Source organism: Diplotaxodon limnothrissa, linkage group LG23 (assembly GCF_057381915.1).
Source record: "Diplotaxodon limnothrissa isolate DT_005_m linkage group LG23, D_limnothrissa_male_GT1.1, whole genome shotgun sequence".
In the NCBI taxonomy this organism is placed as follows: domain Eukaryota; kingdom Metazoa; phylum Chordata; class Actinopteri; order Cichliformes; family Cichlidae; genus Diplotaxodon; species Diplotaxodon limnothrissa.
Window position 1 is genome coordinate 34,944,946 of NC_140617.1, and position 17,303 is coordinate 34,962,248.

The 17,303-nt window shown below is 41.6% G+C and overlaps 1 protein-coding gene across 1 annotated transcript; it reads right to left on the reverse strand.

Annotated features, from left to right (window-relative positions):
• Positions 1-494: 494 nt before the first annotated feature.
• rnd3a (Rho family GTPase 3a) lies at positions 495-15,631 on the reverse strand. Its single transcript, XM_085348952.1, has 5 exons — positions 15,440-15,631; positions 15,045-15,132; positions 5,512-5,621; positions 4,237-4,371; positions 495-4,062 (listed from the first exon to the last, which is right to left on the reverse strand). Exons 1-5 carry the CDS (start codon positions 15,587-15,589, stop codon positions 3,814-3,816), a joined length of 732 nt encoding a protein of 243 aa, XP_085205078.1. The 5' UTR covers positions 15,590-15,631; the 3' UTR covers positions 495-3,813.
• Positions 15,632-17,303: the final 1,672 nt, after the last annotated feature.

The following is a 17,303-nucleotide window of genomic DNA, read 5'->3' on the forward strand; positions in this document are numbered from 1 at the left end:
ATTTGAACAAGCTAATTGAGAAACTGATGGTCACATTAAAAGTGCATCAATACCGTTGATATTTAAACAGCTGCGTCATTGCACTGTTGTTTGAGAGGAAGGAAAAAACACTAGTTCAAAAACACTTGTTTCTCAAGACTAATTTTGAAATTGACACAAATCTCTTACATTATGTGACATTACTGCGGAGGTCATGATACTCAAACACTGAAATGACCCAAGGAAGAAAAAAAAATACAATCATCCTTTCCGAGTTAAGGTCTGGTCTAGGGCTGCCACAAACGATTATTTTGATAGTCGACTAGTCACCGATTATTTATGCGATTAGTCGACTAATCAGGTCATCATCCACTGGACGTAAAACTACAGCTTATTGCACCAGCAGCATCTGCTCTTATATAACTATCATTAGCTTACAGCTTTAAGCTTTTAAGGTGCTAACTAAAAATAAAGACAAGATGATAGTTTATTCAATTTTAATGAAATTTGCAGATTGTTTCGGTGAAGTTTAATAAACTCCTTGCTATCTAAAATATAACAGGACACCGGAGTATATTCTCCAGCATCTCACACTTCTGATAATCAGCTGTCTGCTTGACGTTTATTCAGCTGTGTAAAAACTATAACTTTAATCTCAGACAAACCGATTTACTCAGGAACAAATAAAATACTAAAAAAAAAAAAAAAAAAAAAAAAAGCCAAACAACAACATTTTTAATTTATCTAAGTGACTCATATATATTTAACCTGAGTAGCGAAAGACGGCGGTGGGTTTGAAAACAATTTGCCGGGAGTCCGGTGTTCTCACCGCGCTAGTGACCTAGCCCCCGGCTAGCTATCGAGCTAGTGGGTAACAGACGTCTCCGAAAACGTCGGAGCGCTTTTGAAAATATGCGGTGTCCTGATAAACTGAGCCGATATTTGAGGTTTACACAGCTACATTCTCGGCTGAAAATATGTTAAACGTTTATTTTGTGACCCAGAAAGAATAATAAGAGTAATATTAAAACTAACTAGCTGCCGCCATTGTTGGAAACTGAGCTGGGCCGCGCTATGAATTCTGGGACACAGCTGCTTCTTCTTCTTCTTCTTCTTCGGGGTTTAACGGCAGCTGGCATCCTTGTACATGCAGTGCTGCCATCTTCTGTTTCAGTCCGTTATTACACTCTTAAATCCTGCTACTTATTCCTGCGTCTTTTGGGATCTTACAAAGCTTCAAACGACGCGTCGACTATTAAATCAGTCGTCGACGATTTTGATAGTCGACGTAATCGTGACTAGTCGACAAATCGTGGCAGCCCTAGTCTGGTCACAGCTTAAAGTCGAACAGCAAAATTCATCTCCAGAGGTTTGCGAAACGTGCAGTGCAGTGAGGGCTAGCAAGCTAACTGCTAAGTGGACTAGTTAAAAAAAAAAAAAAAACATGTAATCTGTATTGTGGCATTTATGGTATTCCAAATATCTGATAATCTCTTCTTTTAATACTGAAGAGGGCAAAGTCCTTCTAATTACAGTGAATGTATGTTTCTGCATTAAATCTGCGCCATAAGTATGATGTAACTCTTCTAAAGCCCTACGTGATAAACTGAAGTGCAGAAATGTACTAAAAATGTAACCTACACATTGAGTCAACATAGCCCACACAGGTACAAATGGTGGCAATACCATCTGTCACTAGCATAGGCTACATGGTAGACTCAGCATGTAAGTCTAAATTGAGCTTTAGCAAGTTTACCACATATCAGCAAAGTTCTTCATCCTTTGGTTGTCTCGCTCGTTTATTCAGTGACCAATACAGTAATCCAGTTTGCAGATATTTACCGTATGAGACAAAAACTGTTCCTGTCATGGGATGGTTCATTCCTGCAGAGGTTTTCGTAGTCTAGCTAATCGACCACAGCTTCCTCCAATTTGGACATTTAGGGTAAGTTATTGTTGATCTTCTTCTGTTTGAATCCTCTTTTAATGTGCTGTGATTCGTGACGCAAAGATTCCAGCCTGTTAAAATCGAGGGGATCCTCCAGAAGATGAGAAAGTAAGCCAAATACCAAAAACTCCAGTTTTTCTAATGTCACTTGGGGCTAGCTCCAAAAGCAAGTCCATCCCCAGAGACTCCTATATTAAAATGCCTATATTTACAGCATTTATTAAACAAAAAAATAATAATATCTGCAGGCTGGTACAGGAAACAGTTTGAACCTTGATGACACCTCTTAACAGTTTTTATAACTCGTCCACCTGCATTCTTCTTAGTAGCCAGCAAAGGAAAAACTTCTCTGGCTGCAAAAACACACTGGTTGTAGGTCTAAGGTGAAACGGCTCTCAGCTCCTTTGTTCTGTGACGACCTTCTGATTTTATATGCTCAATTGCTAGAATTGGTTCATAATGAGAAAGAATTGTAATGATCCTCATTATAGAATGAAGGATATAGCTAACTACAACTGTTAGCTAGTTCACTAGCTAACAACCTGTAAATTATACAGTCTCCATGGTCTCCATTGGTATCTCAGTCATATCTGCCTCTTGCGCTTCAAATCTAATTTCAAATCACCAAGATGGCAGCCGACTAGCTTACTAATCAGTAGGTGAAATCACACTTGCTACATCTATCTTTTATCTGTGGTTTGCTTCTGTTAATCCAAGTTACGTATCTGGATGCGAATATATCTTCATCCAGCTCAGATCTGGGAGCAAAATTCTAGTATTTTATCAGTCAATTGACATTTGTGTATTATATTCAAATGGAGCTAGCTAACAAAGCTCGTTAGCATTAAGTCACAACTTCATCTTCTTGTCCAAAATGTAACTTTTCGTTCAAAAAAACCCAACATGGTTGTGGCTAGCATTAGGGTTGTGGATAAGTCACAGTGGCTATGTCCATATTTCATATACAGTGTTCTATTTTTGGTTGCTAATTTTTGTTAAGCTAAAGCTCACTGGACCCATTTAGGGCCCAGCAAAAGGGTTAAAGTACACCATTTCTGTTTTTGGAGAAAATAAAAGGCTAACCTGCACTGTTGCAGTGTGCATTTGTTTTCATGAGTCTATCCATAGTTGCTGATGTAAGAGAATGTAGTATTGGGTCAATCTCATCAGGATGAAAATAAAGCAATGACACAGTTATACACCAATGACTTCACATTACACCGACAACATATCAGAGACAGGGGACACTCAGCTTCATGTTTCCATTGAAAGAAATTAAGAAATTCTTCTAATCTGTTCTGCACACAGACTAACAGTTACAGGAGTAGAGGTGGGAGTGAATCAGTTTCAAACCACAGTGACGAGTTCTTGTATAAGCCCTCCGAGGAAGAAGTCTTTGATCCAGCACAAACAACAGCAGTTCCTCTTTATTTCCTCCCCCTGAGGCAGCACCCCCCTACCTACCACCCCATTGCCGGCTCTCGCTCTTATTCAGGAGACCACATGTTCCTACGCATCTTTTTATAAATGAGCATTTCCTAATGACATCATTCCCCCTGCTCATTTCCTGTTAGCATGGAAAGCCTTGACTGCATCCGCTTTGTCCTCCCAGAGGAAGCAGGTCACATCCCCAGGCAGGTGATAGATAGCTTCCTCTTTTGGTGGGGCAGGGGTGGGGGCCGCGTTGAGTGGGATGCTTACTATGCATTGAGTTTTCATTGGTGCAGAGTATTCCAGTAACATGTACATGAATTAAGCTTATAGAACCCCTTTCCAGACAAATAAGGGGTCTTTAGCATGCAGGAGGGAGCATTGCCCCATAACTTCCTGCTTGCACTGTGCTCTGTCCTCATTCTCCTCAGTCTGATCTGATTTGGTCGGTGCAATCACATGACCGAGCAACTTTTGGCTTTGTCCTTCCGGAGGTCCGAGGCCACGGCCGCCAGGTCAGGTCTACCAGGCATGTGTGAAATCCTCTTGCTAGCACGGGCGGTCTTGCTGCGTTTGACGTTTTTGTTGTTTTTGTTGATGCAGGCCAGCGTGGCCACATGGAAAATGTCTCTGACGCTGTTTTCTGACTGCTGGGCCGAGCACTCGATGTAGGGCGCCGAGATCTGCTTGGCCATGCTGGAACCCTAAGAAGGAAAACGTTCAGGCTTACTGAGATTCTGTTTTTTGTAAAGAGCTTGCGTCAATAACGAAAGGATTTGCACACTTTCACAGGGGTCAATTAAACATGGCAATGACCTGATTAGAGTCAGGAAATTGGAACCATCTACCATTTCAAAATGTTCTTTTAATCTACAAACCTGGTCGTAAGAAACTGGCGCTTGTCGATGGTTGGAAAGCTCCACAAGTGTGCTCAGATCGGTGCGCAGGTCCGACTTGCAACCGACTAACAGCATCTTGGTGTTGGGACAAAACTCCTGGATCTCACCTTTCCACTGTGAAGAAAGACAAAATAGCCTCAATCATTCAGGAGTTCTGACATAAAAATAAAGTAAATTTTGTGTTTTAAAACAATGTTTTTCTTGTGAGTGTGTTCAAATGTTTGTTGCTGTAATAAAGAATTTGATGAAATCCCCCCCTCACCTGCCCTTTAAGTACAAAGGTTAAAGCTGCCACTTCCTGAAGCCCCTCATTTCTTTGAACCCTAGAAAGGAACTAGAAGTAATCTCCATGTTTCCTCCCTGACAACAATAAACGCTCTGTGATCAATGGCATTTCTCTTGGGGCTTTAATCTGAGGCTAATGTGCCTCAGGGCTGGCTGTCTGGCCAGGGGATCAAGTTCATTGACATCTGAGGAGGAAGTTTGTTTGTAAAATGTGTCTGAACAACCTAAAAGCCTAAACCGAGGTTAAGTCTCATGTAGACGTTCATCGTCTGAAATGCATTCTTCGACTAGCACAGCTTTAAGCACTTTAAACTTCAGTTCAAGCTTAGCAATTAGCTGTATATGACGTGTTCCCAATTACTCACGACAGGTTCAATTACAGTGTGCAACACAAGACAACAAATGGTTAGATAACTAATGTTACCCATCAAAGCGGCAGACTGAAAGGGACAAAAAATCTCAGTGCATCTGAGGTCATCTCTGTTCCTAATGAGCAAGACAAAACTGTTTCTGTCTCGACCGCTAATTCTGGTAAACGTGAGTTGCTTTGAAAAAACATTCCAGGTCGGCAGAAAGCAGCGCAAAAACAGGAAATGCCTTGCAAAAATAGGAGCACATGCCAGGTGTGTTTTAATGTGGGAAGATAATGACTTTTACATTTTGTAGTTTCTCCACCAGTCAGATGACTGACACCACCTGTGTTGCTTGATGTACAGCACACGTTTGGACATGTGAGAATCAGCCAGTGACACGTCCAGCCACTGCAGGGTTTTGACCTGACACTGAAGTCACATTACAGCTATACGACTTCACATGACTGAGATCACAGAAAAAAGAAATGACTGCAGACCTTTGATCCAGGCCTCTGTCACCAGTTCAGACAAAAATCAAAGTACTTGAGTGGAATGTTTAAAAATAGAGCTTAAAGACGTGTTTCCTGCATGGATTTGCCCGAGAGGAGCAACAAACCTTTTTCATTACGCTGTCGAGCGTTTCTGGGCGGCTGATGTCGAAACAGATGAGCACAGCATCGGAGTCGGGATAGGACAGGGGCCTCACGTTGTCATAGTATGGAGATCCTAAAACAAAGGAAAACAAGAAACTTGAACTGTATTCACACACTGTTGCGCAAGGACAAAACTGCTGTATGCATAACTGTGCGAGCACCCTCTTTTGTTCCAACAGACAGCAAAGAAACACGTGGCCAGCTCAGGCTAAGAAATGTTCCTGATTTAATTTGCAGTTTTGCTATTATTGGATAATCTTCGCAGGGATCCAGCTCAAGGGACATCAGAAGAAACTTGAGGTGTTCTTATTTAAAACTTTATAGATTTCATTTTTTATTGGAAGACCTGAAATATGTCTAGCATTGAAGGCTTTTGCTTAAACAAATGAAATAACAGTATTCGAGTGAGGGGCAGGATCAAAGTCTGTTTCAAGAAAGCACAAGGAAGACCAAATTATCACTTGAGCACTACAGATAGTTATTCTCATACGTCATGATTGCAGCTCAGCCATAATCCATGGCAACTAGGCGAGAAAAACAAATAGTGCCGCATCAGTAGAAAAAATGTGCTGACTACAACAAGATCGTTTACTGAAACAGAAAATCTCTCTGAAGGAATAGAACTTCAGAGCGAGGAAATGACTCCCTCCTCAAATTGAAACCATGTGCAAGGGCGACGCCCTTGCACATGGGGGGAGGGGAGCTTGCCGTCATGTCAAGGTGAGTCAAGATCACATGGCAAGCAAGAAGTGACCACACACACAAGCAGCTGCCAAGAATCTGGGGAATTTTGTTTTTGGTAACTTTAGGTTCCCTTGGGAAGTCTTTTATAAACACGGCTGCAGAGAAAATTCTGGAATGCACTGGTTCACACACACACACACACACACACACACACACACACACACACACACACACAGTGCTGGTGTTCCTAATCTAAACAGTCTGGATGGGAGATGACATCGTTTTAAACAATGCTTCCAGGCCTGGGCCCCACACAACAAAGCACGACTAAAGTGTGTGTACAGACATCTCAAATATCCATGTCCATAATGTTCCACTCCATGTATATGCAGGAGATCCCAGTTATTATATAGAACTACACAAGAATTAATATTGCATGTAATTCAACACTTGGCATGAAAAATTGCACATTAAGCTTTGCTAATGGCAGAACTGCTTTTCATTTAGCAATGTTTACAAAAAAATGATCTTAGCCAACATATACACATTTTATTACACTAAAAATTACATTAAAGTGTAAACTAACGCAATAATTTTACAGACTGAGGAGAAAAGCTGCTGAGACATTGCACTTCATTATTTTGCATTTTCTGTCATTAGCTGTCAGTCATTAACAACTGCTAAATGTTTTAATTCCTTTCAATTGTTAGCAAGAATTGCTAGCAGTTCTTGCTAATTTGCTTTATGAATAGCAAGTTTTCACAGTTGAAATATTCATAAGCAAGTTATCTGGGCCACCAAAGGGCCGTCATTCATTGCAGTATGTGGGCCATCTGTAGGTGATGTGCAGCCACAGGCCAGTTGTAGACACACTGCTGGCCCAGAACAGTTTCAGCTCTGGCCCCAGATGTCAGCCTAATGTGTACCTTAATCAAGCCATGCAATGACAACATGTGCCAGAACATGCAAAACAGTGCAAAAGTAACATGCCGAAACTCTGTTCAGACAGTGAATGGACTGATTTTTATATAGCGCTTTTCTACTCTCCCAGTTTACTCAAAGTGCTCTATACAACATGCCACATTCACCCACTTTCGCTTAACTGAACGCTTCAAATCATTCATACACATTCTCACTCTTGACATGCAGACTGGAGGAGCCAGGGATCGAACCACTAACCTTCCGATCAGTTTGTAACCTGCTCTACCACCTGAGATATGGCATGCCATTGCATAAACAGTGGCGTCATTGCCAGACCTGGCACACATCTGGTTGATATACACTCTGCCAAAACACCAGTCAGTCCGAAGTGCCAGCTTGATTCTAGATCTGGGCCAGACCTGTTTTCTGTAGGCCTGGGCCACATAAACCAAGCCACAATCAAGCCAGAAATGGCATGCCATCACATAGACAGTGCCATCTATGCCAGGCCTGGATGACATACGTCTTATCATGTCAGAAGTCAGCCAGCAGTGCCGACTTGATACCAGATCCTGGCCAGACCTGCTTGATGTGTGGGCACTAACACACACACAGACACAGTTACTTTACCAACTGACCCCTGAGCTCCTAAGTGTCCCTCAAACCTCATTCAGGGATCCACTCCTCATTTCTGAGGACAGAAAGTGCACATTCCCTTGGTTTCCTTCCATAAAAGGTATTTACATCCATGTCCTCTAACTATGAGTAGATTGTAAAGTAAAAAAAAACATTGACTATTATCATATATAAATGCACACAAACACATCTCTACACACATATGCAAATGCATTATATTGCCTGAAACAAAAAAGAAAAAATATCAGGCTTACTGCGCAGTGTTGCCTTGAGGCAACGAATGAAAATTAAGTTTTACTGTATAAATAAATTGAAAAAAGTAGAACAAACAAATATGCTTCTTAACATATTCATGCACATACAAGTATTTTTAATATACATTTATTTCACTATAAACATGTAAAATAGTGATCTTTATCTTGCCTCCTAATGGAGAGGTCTCTCATGTACTGCAGCTTGCAGAAAGGGGTCCTGCCCCCCCCAAATGAAAGTCACACCACCTTCAACTCATCGTTTTATTGGAAAGAGATGTGCCTGGTAGCATTATTTCCGAAAAAAAAAGTTTTTCTTTTTTGAAGGGCCAGTGTAAGGCATGAAAATGTGGTTTGTTGCCTCAGGGCAACGCTATGCAGTAGAGGGTTAACAAGTCTGGGACCTGTCTTGACCTTTGTGGACACTCCCGGTGAGATCATGGGTTCAGTCACTTGTTTTGGGTCAATTGGTAGTTGTCAATCACAAGTCGTTAGCCAATAAGCATGTGGTTTCTCAGTCAGAGCCACCTTTCTTGTCGCATCCAGTGTCATGTCGAGGTAGCCACATGTGTTTTCAGGATAGGTTTTTTTTGCAGTAGATTTATCACCCTCATCGGTATATTGTGTGTATCCGTTCAACTCCTTAACAGTTGTGGTGGACTTCCCAAGAAGGCGGTCGCCTTTCCCAAACATGGGACAAATGAAGTATTTCCAGTCTTAACAGTAAAATCCACAGTATCACCATTACAAAAGTTCAACTTCACGAGCTAACTTATACAGTCTGATATATTGGCTCAAAAAGGATTATGATTATGATCTTGGCCTATCAAAGACGTGTCTGCATTGATGCATATAACCTGAATTTTTTTGCTCCCTATTAATCTGTACCTGCTCCTAAAATCTAGTGTTGGAATGAACTGAATAAATTATTTTGATGTCTTGATCTAAACAGTGTAGTTTGGATGGGAACTCTGAGTGTTTTGGAAAGCAGCCCGATAGGTGATACCGCCTAAACAAAAGGCCAGATGCTGAACTGTTATCAAGGGAGCACAGCAAATACAAGGCGAGGAGGAAGGTGGTATCCCCCACAAGACCACAAGAATTTATTTCTTTCATGACCGTCTCGCAATCGATCATGACCACAATGGGCTGTTCGATTGTTTTTATTCCAGAGCTCGTAGCCTGGAACAAATCAGTGGAAAAATAAAACCTTGCGACTAAAAGGGCATGCTGTAGAATCGGTTGACATTTCACAATGAATAGACTGTTTTTATTAACCTAATGAGAGGAAATGCGTATCTGAGCTGCAGTGTGAAGTTGCTGTGTTATTATGTCTGCACATATTTCTGTGAATTTACCTGCACGTTGGTGCATTTATAGCAATAAATCCAACGTAAATCCACTGCAATTTCAACATGGTGCATTTAAAATTCGACCCTCTATGGAAGCGTTTTGCTAATAACTTTTAATAGCAGATGTTTCCTTCTTTGTTAGCTGTTTAGAGTCGTTACTGCGTTAGCTCTGCATCTGAGACCAGCCTCTGCTTTAAGGTCATCTTCCTGCCAAATGGAAAGATAAGAGGAAATCCCACAGCTAACACACACACAAAGACCTGGTAACTGTCATCTAATTAGCTCCTGTCATTGTTCTCCCACAGGATCTCTAAATCTGGAAGAAAGACACACACCCTGTCCTCCCTTATTCTGTCCTTTCGATATGTCCTCCATCCTCTCTCGCCTCCTATTAACCATAGCCTGTCTTGTGTCTTGCTGTTGGGCACAATGACATAAGCGGAAACTGTAGAATGCCACTAAATGCTCACTGTTGTTGTGATCAAGAAATAAATAAATGCAATGCAATTAATGCAATGAATCTACATGAAATAATGTGGAAAACACATTCTGGTCTATTCACGCAATCTCAAAATATTCCATAATGTTAAAGACATACAACTTCACACAATAACAGCTTTTGCTTTATCTCACACAAGCACATGCAGACCTGAGGTAAGCCAGCTGTGGCTGACAGTCTACAGTCTGGATGTATAGCAACAGATCTGCAGGCCTGCTGGTTTACTGCATAGCTAACATAGCTGAGCAGAACGGAGCTGCTGGGCGGTGAGCTTGTGTGTGCATAAATACATAAAAAGAGGCATTAGGCCTTTGGGGGACACCTGTGGAAACAACAGATGTTGACAGGCACGTCTAGAAATACAGCACTATCAAGTTTATACGGCTCGCCTGCCAAGCACACGCACTACAATTTGCACTTATACACTTATGACTATCTGCTGTAGTTGCTGTGGTTACCATGATATTTGTTTGTGTAAATCTAAAATCTGGACATGAAGGATTAATAAAGTAACCTTTGGTATCACAAAATATGCTCAAATATAGCAGGTTAACAAAAGATATCTTTGGACGCAATTTAATAATTCAGTGTGTACTGTGTTAAATAGCCAAATCTAATATAGCAATACCATTGTAACATGTTGTGTTAACACATGTAAGTGGTAACTGGATGTACTGGTACTTATGGAGCACATTTATACTCAGTTTGAGCACTCAAAGCACTTTCTACTACGAGTCCCATAGCCTAGCACTTTTATCACACTCACACTGGATGTGTAGGGGGCAACCTGAGCCACTGTCGCCCCTGTTGTGCATGTGTGTTATGTTAAAGTTCACTATGATGCACTACAACATGCTCTAATACCTTAAAAAGTATATTATTGAAAGTTATGCAACATATAATAGGTGAGCAACCATTAAGATTTAGCATTATAAATGTGTGTCATGTGTCATAATACATACATAATACTTCAAGAAGCCTGGAGAACTATTCCTGAAGACTACTTAATTGAAAGACAAAAAAAACTTCCCAAATACTTCAGCAAATGTTGCCAATTTCCAATGAAATTGTAAAAACTGATTGTTTTCTTCCGTATATTGGATTTATATTTCTTCATGTTTCAATAAATATAAAGAAGCTAGAGGTGGCTCAAGATTACTGCTTGGTACTTTACACTATACTGTACCGTTTCAGTACATCACGGCACATTACGTTACACTAGGATCGATTGCAGTGTAGCTAAATTTGTTTAAGATACAATACTATCTTATGGCACTCCATGAGCCATGATAAAGTCTCGAAATCAGTAACTGAAGAAAGTCCACCAGAAGGGCTGAAAACAGGAAATCTATTTCCCTTCTCAAATTGTGTAATCCAGCTGAAAGAAACTTCCTGAAAAGACATTGAGATATGATAAACTTTACTTATACAAGCTTTCGAGAGGTTACTTTGGCCACAATAACAAAGTACAAATTGGGTAAGAGTCAAGAGTTGGGCCAAACAGGATGCTGGTGAAGCATTTAGGACAGTCAGATGTTTCTCAGTGATGGGCTGGCAGGACACATGCACGGGGAGCCAAGAATGCAAAGTGCTCAGTGTGAAGGCCGGACATGGATTTTAATGTCAGGTGTTTAAAAAAAAAAAAAAAAAAAGTCCTTCCATGACATTAGCAGACAGGAAGTCCATTAATCTCTACCAGGATCCCACTGCCCTTCAGTTCATACACTGCTTCACCATCACCATCCCATTGTCGGTCAGCAAATTCTACCGTGATTCGATTTCTCCCCTCTGGAAACGAGGTAAGGCTTTAGTGATCCACACCACTTCTCTTTCACTGGCTGAGGATCTGGGCCTGCTGGGTACAAAGGGGGTCTTTGTAGTGGAGGAAGTAGAAACCTTTAGTCTGAGGAATGCCAGACATGCGGCTCCAATTCGCTGAACCCAGAAATGTGATCCAATCCAACAATGGTTACAGACTGAAGAATCGGGGGGGGGAGTGTGTGTGTGTGTGTGTGTGTCACAGAGAGAGTAGCAGAGGAGCTTACTGAGTGCATGCAAAAGTCCCATAGTTAAGCTGTCCTGCACTACATGGGAAACAGGACATGTGATATGCTCTAGTAACTATAGAAGGGCAAGATGATCTGTCTGCTCTGACCAAGCTCTGCTATTATGCATCTTCCATTACAACTCCTTTATCTGTCTTTCTTCCCATTTTGCAAAGTGGGTCAACTTTGAATGTGCGCAGTAAACAAAAAAAAAACAACTAATTTTCCCCATATATATATATTCCCTGTGATAAATATTGTCAAATGAGATCCACTGGGTCTGATGTTTCCCATTGGGATTTCTAGAACTGGAAAAGTCTGAACTCCTCTAGTTCTTTTATTTTTCCTGTTAAGCTCGAAAACGTATTTGTTGTAGCTTTGGGAAATTGCCTAACAGTTGGAACAACTGTGCAAGACCAATTTCGGAAGTATGAAAATACTAAGCCGTTTCCTGCAGTTCAGTTCCAGCGTAAGTATATTATGACTATTTCAACTGTGAAAAGTGCAAAATCAGTTTAAAGCAATCTTCTGTGAGCCTCGGATTAGTACAGAAACGATTAGAAACGACAGCAGTTTTGAAGTTGCTTTCATCGACATTTTAATATAAACAAAGAGGTCATATGACCAAAGAAAGTCTCCGGTCTCCTTTAGCTCTACTACTTGGCCTTTTAGCATCTTTCAGCTTGTTGTTTTGGTCTAACTGCTCATAGCTTTACAGTCTTGGTCTTTCTTAATGACTGTTTCCAGGTGCAACGAGCAGCTGTTTTCAGAGAAAGGATACATTTTTAAAAACAACAAATGCCACAGCAGAGCAGATTGGCTAGCAGCTGGTGGTCACAGCAGGAGCTGATGGAGACCAAAACAGAGAGCGAATATAATGTATGTAGAAATGGGTCACCTAAACCAAAGCTCTGTGAATGTTTCGTTTTTTTGCTTGTTGTTCCAACACCAAGGAGTTAAAAATGAAACCCACTGAATAAGGGAAAAAAGTCGGAGCCATCATTTGTAAAAAGGGTAACTCCTACTTGGTGGTTGCTTTCCAAATCTAAGAATTTGATGCTTGAATTGGGTTGTTTTTTTTATGTTTTGTGGGGTTGGTGGATTTTCTGATTTGAAAAAAATAATCCATGCTCATTTCCACTCTGTAAAACGAGAAAAGACCTAAGGCATGCAGGTGCTGAGCCACGGGGGTTGCTCTGTTTACCCACACGGTTTTCCTATCCTCCTGTTTGACTCTCAAACAAGCACTTTTCCTGCTCATTCAGACACGGAGGCAGACAGGCAGACAACGTAAACCACTTCCCCTGTTGGTGAAAGAAGCATCAAAGGCTCGCGCCTTGGCCCCGGCGGACCTCACCCTGAGACTGGGGTGGCAATGCTAGAGCAGACAAGTAGGTTGGGGAGAGGGGGGCAAATGGAAGGCTGTATAACTGGCAGGAATTTACCTTAATGGGCCGAATTACTCCCTTCACCATCCCCTTTAAACACAAACACATAAACAGCAGGCTGCTCATTAGGCCACTCATCACTGCAGAACAAAGACCACCTCGGTGTGTGTGTGGAGGTGTGTGTTTGAGAGGGAGGGGAAGAGCGGGTGGCAGTCCACAATGTTTGTCTTCCTCCCTCCGTGTTGGTCTTTGTCAGAGTGCAGGCCTGGGTCTCACACACACACACACACCTCAGGAAATAAGGGATCAGTTGGATTGGCTGTGGCAGATGGGGGTTTCAAAAAAAAAAAAAAGGAGAAAAAAAAAAGGGACCAGTCAAGCTGAAAGCTGCATCAATTGGTCACTGTGTGTGTGTGTTCGTGTGCTGGGTGTGGGTTTGGAGTGAAGGTAGGGGTGGGTTGGTATAGGGGTATCTGGCACCTTCTAAAATCCAATGATCTAATAGGAAACCACCCCCAACCCTCCTTTTATGAAACAGAGAGAAAAAGAAAAATGGCTCCAGGCAGGCAGCCAACACAATTCAATAAAAGAAAATTCTCACTCGGGCCAGTTTTCATTTCTTCGCCTTTCCACATTTACACACAAAACTGGAGGGATGAAGGAATTTTCAATTTGATGTCCTTGTTTCACTTTCTTGTAGAGTTACTGAGGCGGCAAAGGAGCGCCACTCTGCAGATGCTTTTACTTTCATTTGCTCTGAAGTATAAAACAGCTCAGAAATCTGGATTTTAAGAAGCTGCTGTTGGATTTTCCGGTCTGACGTTTCAGAAAGAAAGAAAGATCTCAAGCTGACCTCGGTCTTCAAGTTACCCAAACGTCACTCAGGAATTCCAGGCCAGGGATTTTCCTCTCATTCCCACACAAACACCACATGCTCACACACATGAAACATACACCTCGCTGCTGTGCTATTCAGTGCTCAGGCAATGATCGATGGGAAAATGGGTTTGTTTACGCACACGCACACACACGATGCTGGTTTTCAGAGCCCAAACACAAAGTCTAACCCGCAGGAGATTAAAAAGAAAAAAAGCTGCTGAGCCAATGTTGCTCAACCTTCCCGAAAAGCACAGGAAGCAGGATGAATTTCAAAGTGTGTTCACCAGATGTATGAATATGAGCTTCGTTCAGCCTATCATTATGTTTCCTTTCCTGTTTCCACTTAAGCTTTGCTCAGCTGGGAGGAATTCATAAATCAGATCCATTCCACTGAGGCGTTCCTGCGCTCGAACTGAACTACGAGGCTGAACGTTTCCATGTAGGTAAAAGGTAAGCCCCAATCTAATCTGAGGGGAAACGTGTGGTTTCGAGGAACAGCGACTCCAGACTATGGGAAAGGATTAACTGTGCTACATTGATTAAAATGGGTCAGAGATTAATTTCATTATTTGAGAAAAAACAAAGCTGCCCTGGGACTCTCCTGTCTCCTGATTTGGACATTCTGGGCTAAAACCTGTTATTTATTTATGACGCAGTCAAACATGGGTGAATTCTACCCCACAAAGTTAATAATAAACTAGCTCCATATCATTCAAATCAGCAACTGAGTGACTGATCACAGAGATGCATGTTAGAACATGTCCACACCACCGCCACAACTGACACAAGGTGACACTTGGAGCATGAGTCAGACAGAGAGGTTGTTGGAAGTGAGGATTACCTGAGGTGTCCCACAAACTGAGCTCGATCCTCTGCGTGTCGATTTCAAAGCTGGCTGTGTAGTTTTCAAACACAGTGGGGACGTAGCTCTGCAGGAAACATTTAGAAGAGGGGAGGTCAGGGAGGAAGCCTGCCAGGTTTTAAACTCTGAAGAAACTGAGCAACGTTAGATTTATTACCCTATTACCACGATCGTGTACTACAAAGGTGTTGGTACTACTACGTTTAGGTTTCAGATCCCAACACGTATCAAGCACTACAACATGAATGTCCTTCATCACTACTGGAACAATCCACGTGACACAGCCAGGTTCAGAAGAACAATGAGATGCGCTGGTCGTGGTATCAGTGTGTGTTATTAACATGCATCATGTCCAGCAGGCTGCAGGGTCTCACCTCAGGGAAGCAGTCTTTGGCGAACACGTGAAGCAGCGCAGTCTTCCCGCACTGGCTGTCCCCCACCACCACTATCTTACACTTCACACTCTGACTGGGATCCATGCTGGATTTCAGAGATAACTTCTGACACGAGCGTCTCTCCTTCATTGATTTGAATCGTTTTTAAAAATGAGTCCAATCCTGGGTGGGTGGGTGTGTGTGAACCGTCGAGAAGCAGCTGGTCTCGGTGCGTCCAAGCCTGCGCGCCTGCTCTCCTCCCCCGGTGTCTCCGCCTGCTCTGAGCCGGTAAATTCCATTTGCCTACATTTATAACGTCGCAGGAGCCAATGGCAGCAGCTCTCCGTCCGTCGGGATGAGGCACGTCCCTCCCTTCGTCCAGCGAGCCTCCACACAGACGCACGCCGGGCCAGGCACCGTGATGGCGCCCCCGTTTGGACTACACACAAACCTCAGCTTCAACATCAAAACAATAAAACACAAACTAAGATATTTTTTTAATCAGTAAAGTAAATCAGATTATAGTTTCCATTTGCCAGTTTTTTAGAGTGAATTGTGCGCAAAATTTAGACTTACAAGAAGAACAGCGCCAGTATAAGGCAATTCAAACTATTTATGTTGCCTTTCCTTTATATACTATAACATGATTTTATAAAATAGTGACTGGCCTGTCTTGAAACTATGAAATAGGAAATCTGCAACATAACAGCATAAAACTGTATTAAAGTTTTAAAATTGATGGAATACAGCAGATACATGCAAACATTTTATTTGCTATTTATTTGCCAATATACCAAATATAAGTCAACAAGGCCTGTGCTGATACTTACCCAGCACATCAATGCATCTATAAAATATAGATATTTATTATTTTTATAGCCACAGTTCAGCCGTTAAGTCCTTCAGCTGTGACTATGGAGTCAAGCAAGTAAATGTAGCCCAAATCAAGAAATGATCAGTGCTTGTAGGGCAGTCATGAAGATAGGTGTGCTTAGAGTTACCACTCAGTTATCCTTGTAACTAAACACGGGCAAGCAAAAATCAAAATAACCTTGCTGCTGCTGTAACTAGGTGGAATTAACCCTTTATCATCCAAGTCTCATACAGGCTTTTTGTCGCTAGCACAAATGATAATGGAGTTACTGTCATGAACAGCTGGGCTTCCATTTAAGCTTCAACAAAGAAGAAAAGAACAAGAGTAGAAGAAGAAGACAGATTAATATCAATAACATCTGTGTAATAAAACACAACCTTTGACCCTGGAGTTAAGGAACACGTCACAGTCATTTTATGATATACAATTCAATTCAATTCAATTCAATTTTATTTATATAGCGCCAAATCACAACATAAGTCGCCTCAAGGCGCTTCATACACACACTGTCTGTTTACTTTCTTTAGCATGAGTGACTAAAAGGCAAAGGGTAATAAACATTTATGATTCTATAATTGTCTAATATGACACAGTGACTATTCTAACAGACAAAATATAATGTGCAATTTGAGCCCAGCATTGCTGTTTTAGTTGAGTTTTCTTAAAACACCCTGTTGTTATAGTGTTTGCTACAAGATCAGTGTGGAGGAAACCACATAAAAAAGGTTTAAAGGTGCAGAGCAGGGATGTGAAGCTCATTGTACAACGTGGGCCACTTTGGCCTTAAGTGGGGCATACCAGTGACACTCGCCTTTCAGTGTAAAGAAGTTTAACCACGCGCTGAATCCCTCAGTTATCTTAATAAAAGAAAAAATAAGTGCTAATTCAACAGCATGTCTCAGTTTTTCTGCACGATAAAGTAAACATTTCTGTAGTAAATAGAAAAGGTCTGATATTAAGTCATTTCTGTCTTCATGAATGATCCCAGAG

Bases quoted from the DNA above. Each gene is read 5' to 3' on its own strand.
- rnd3a (XM_085348952.1), bottom strand. From the start codon at position 15,589: ATGAAGGAGAGACGCTCGTGTCAGAAGTTATCTCTGAAATCCAGCATG. The intron at 15,133-15,439 runs GTGAGACCCTGC...TGTTTCCTGCAG, and splicing joins CCAAAGACTGCTTCCCTGAG to AGCTACGTCCCCACTGTGTT. The intron at 4,063-4,236 runs GTTTGTAGATTA...TTTCCTTCTTAG, and splicing joins CGCCAGTTTCTTACGACCAG to GGTTCCAGCATGGCCAAGCA.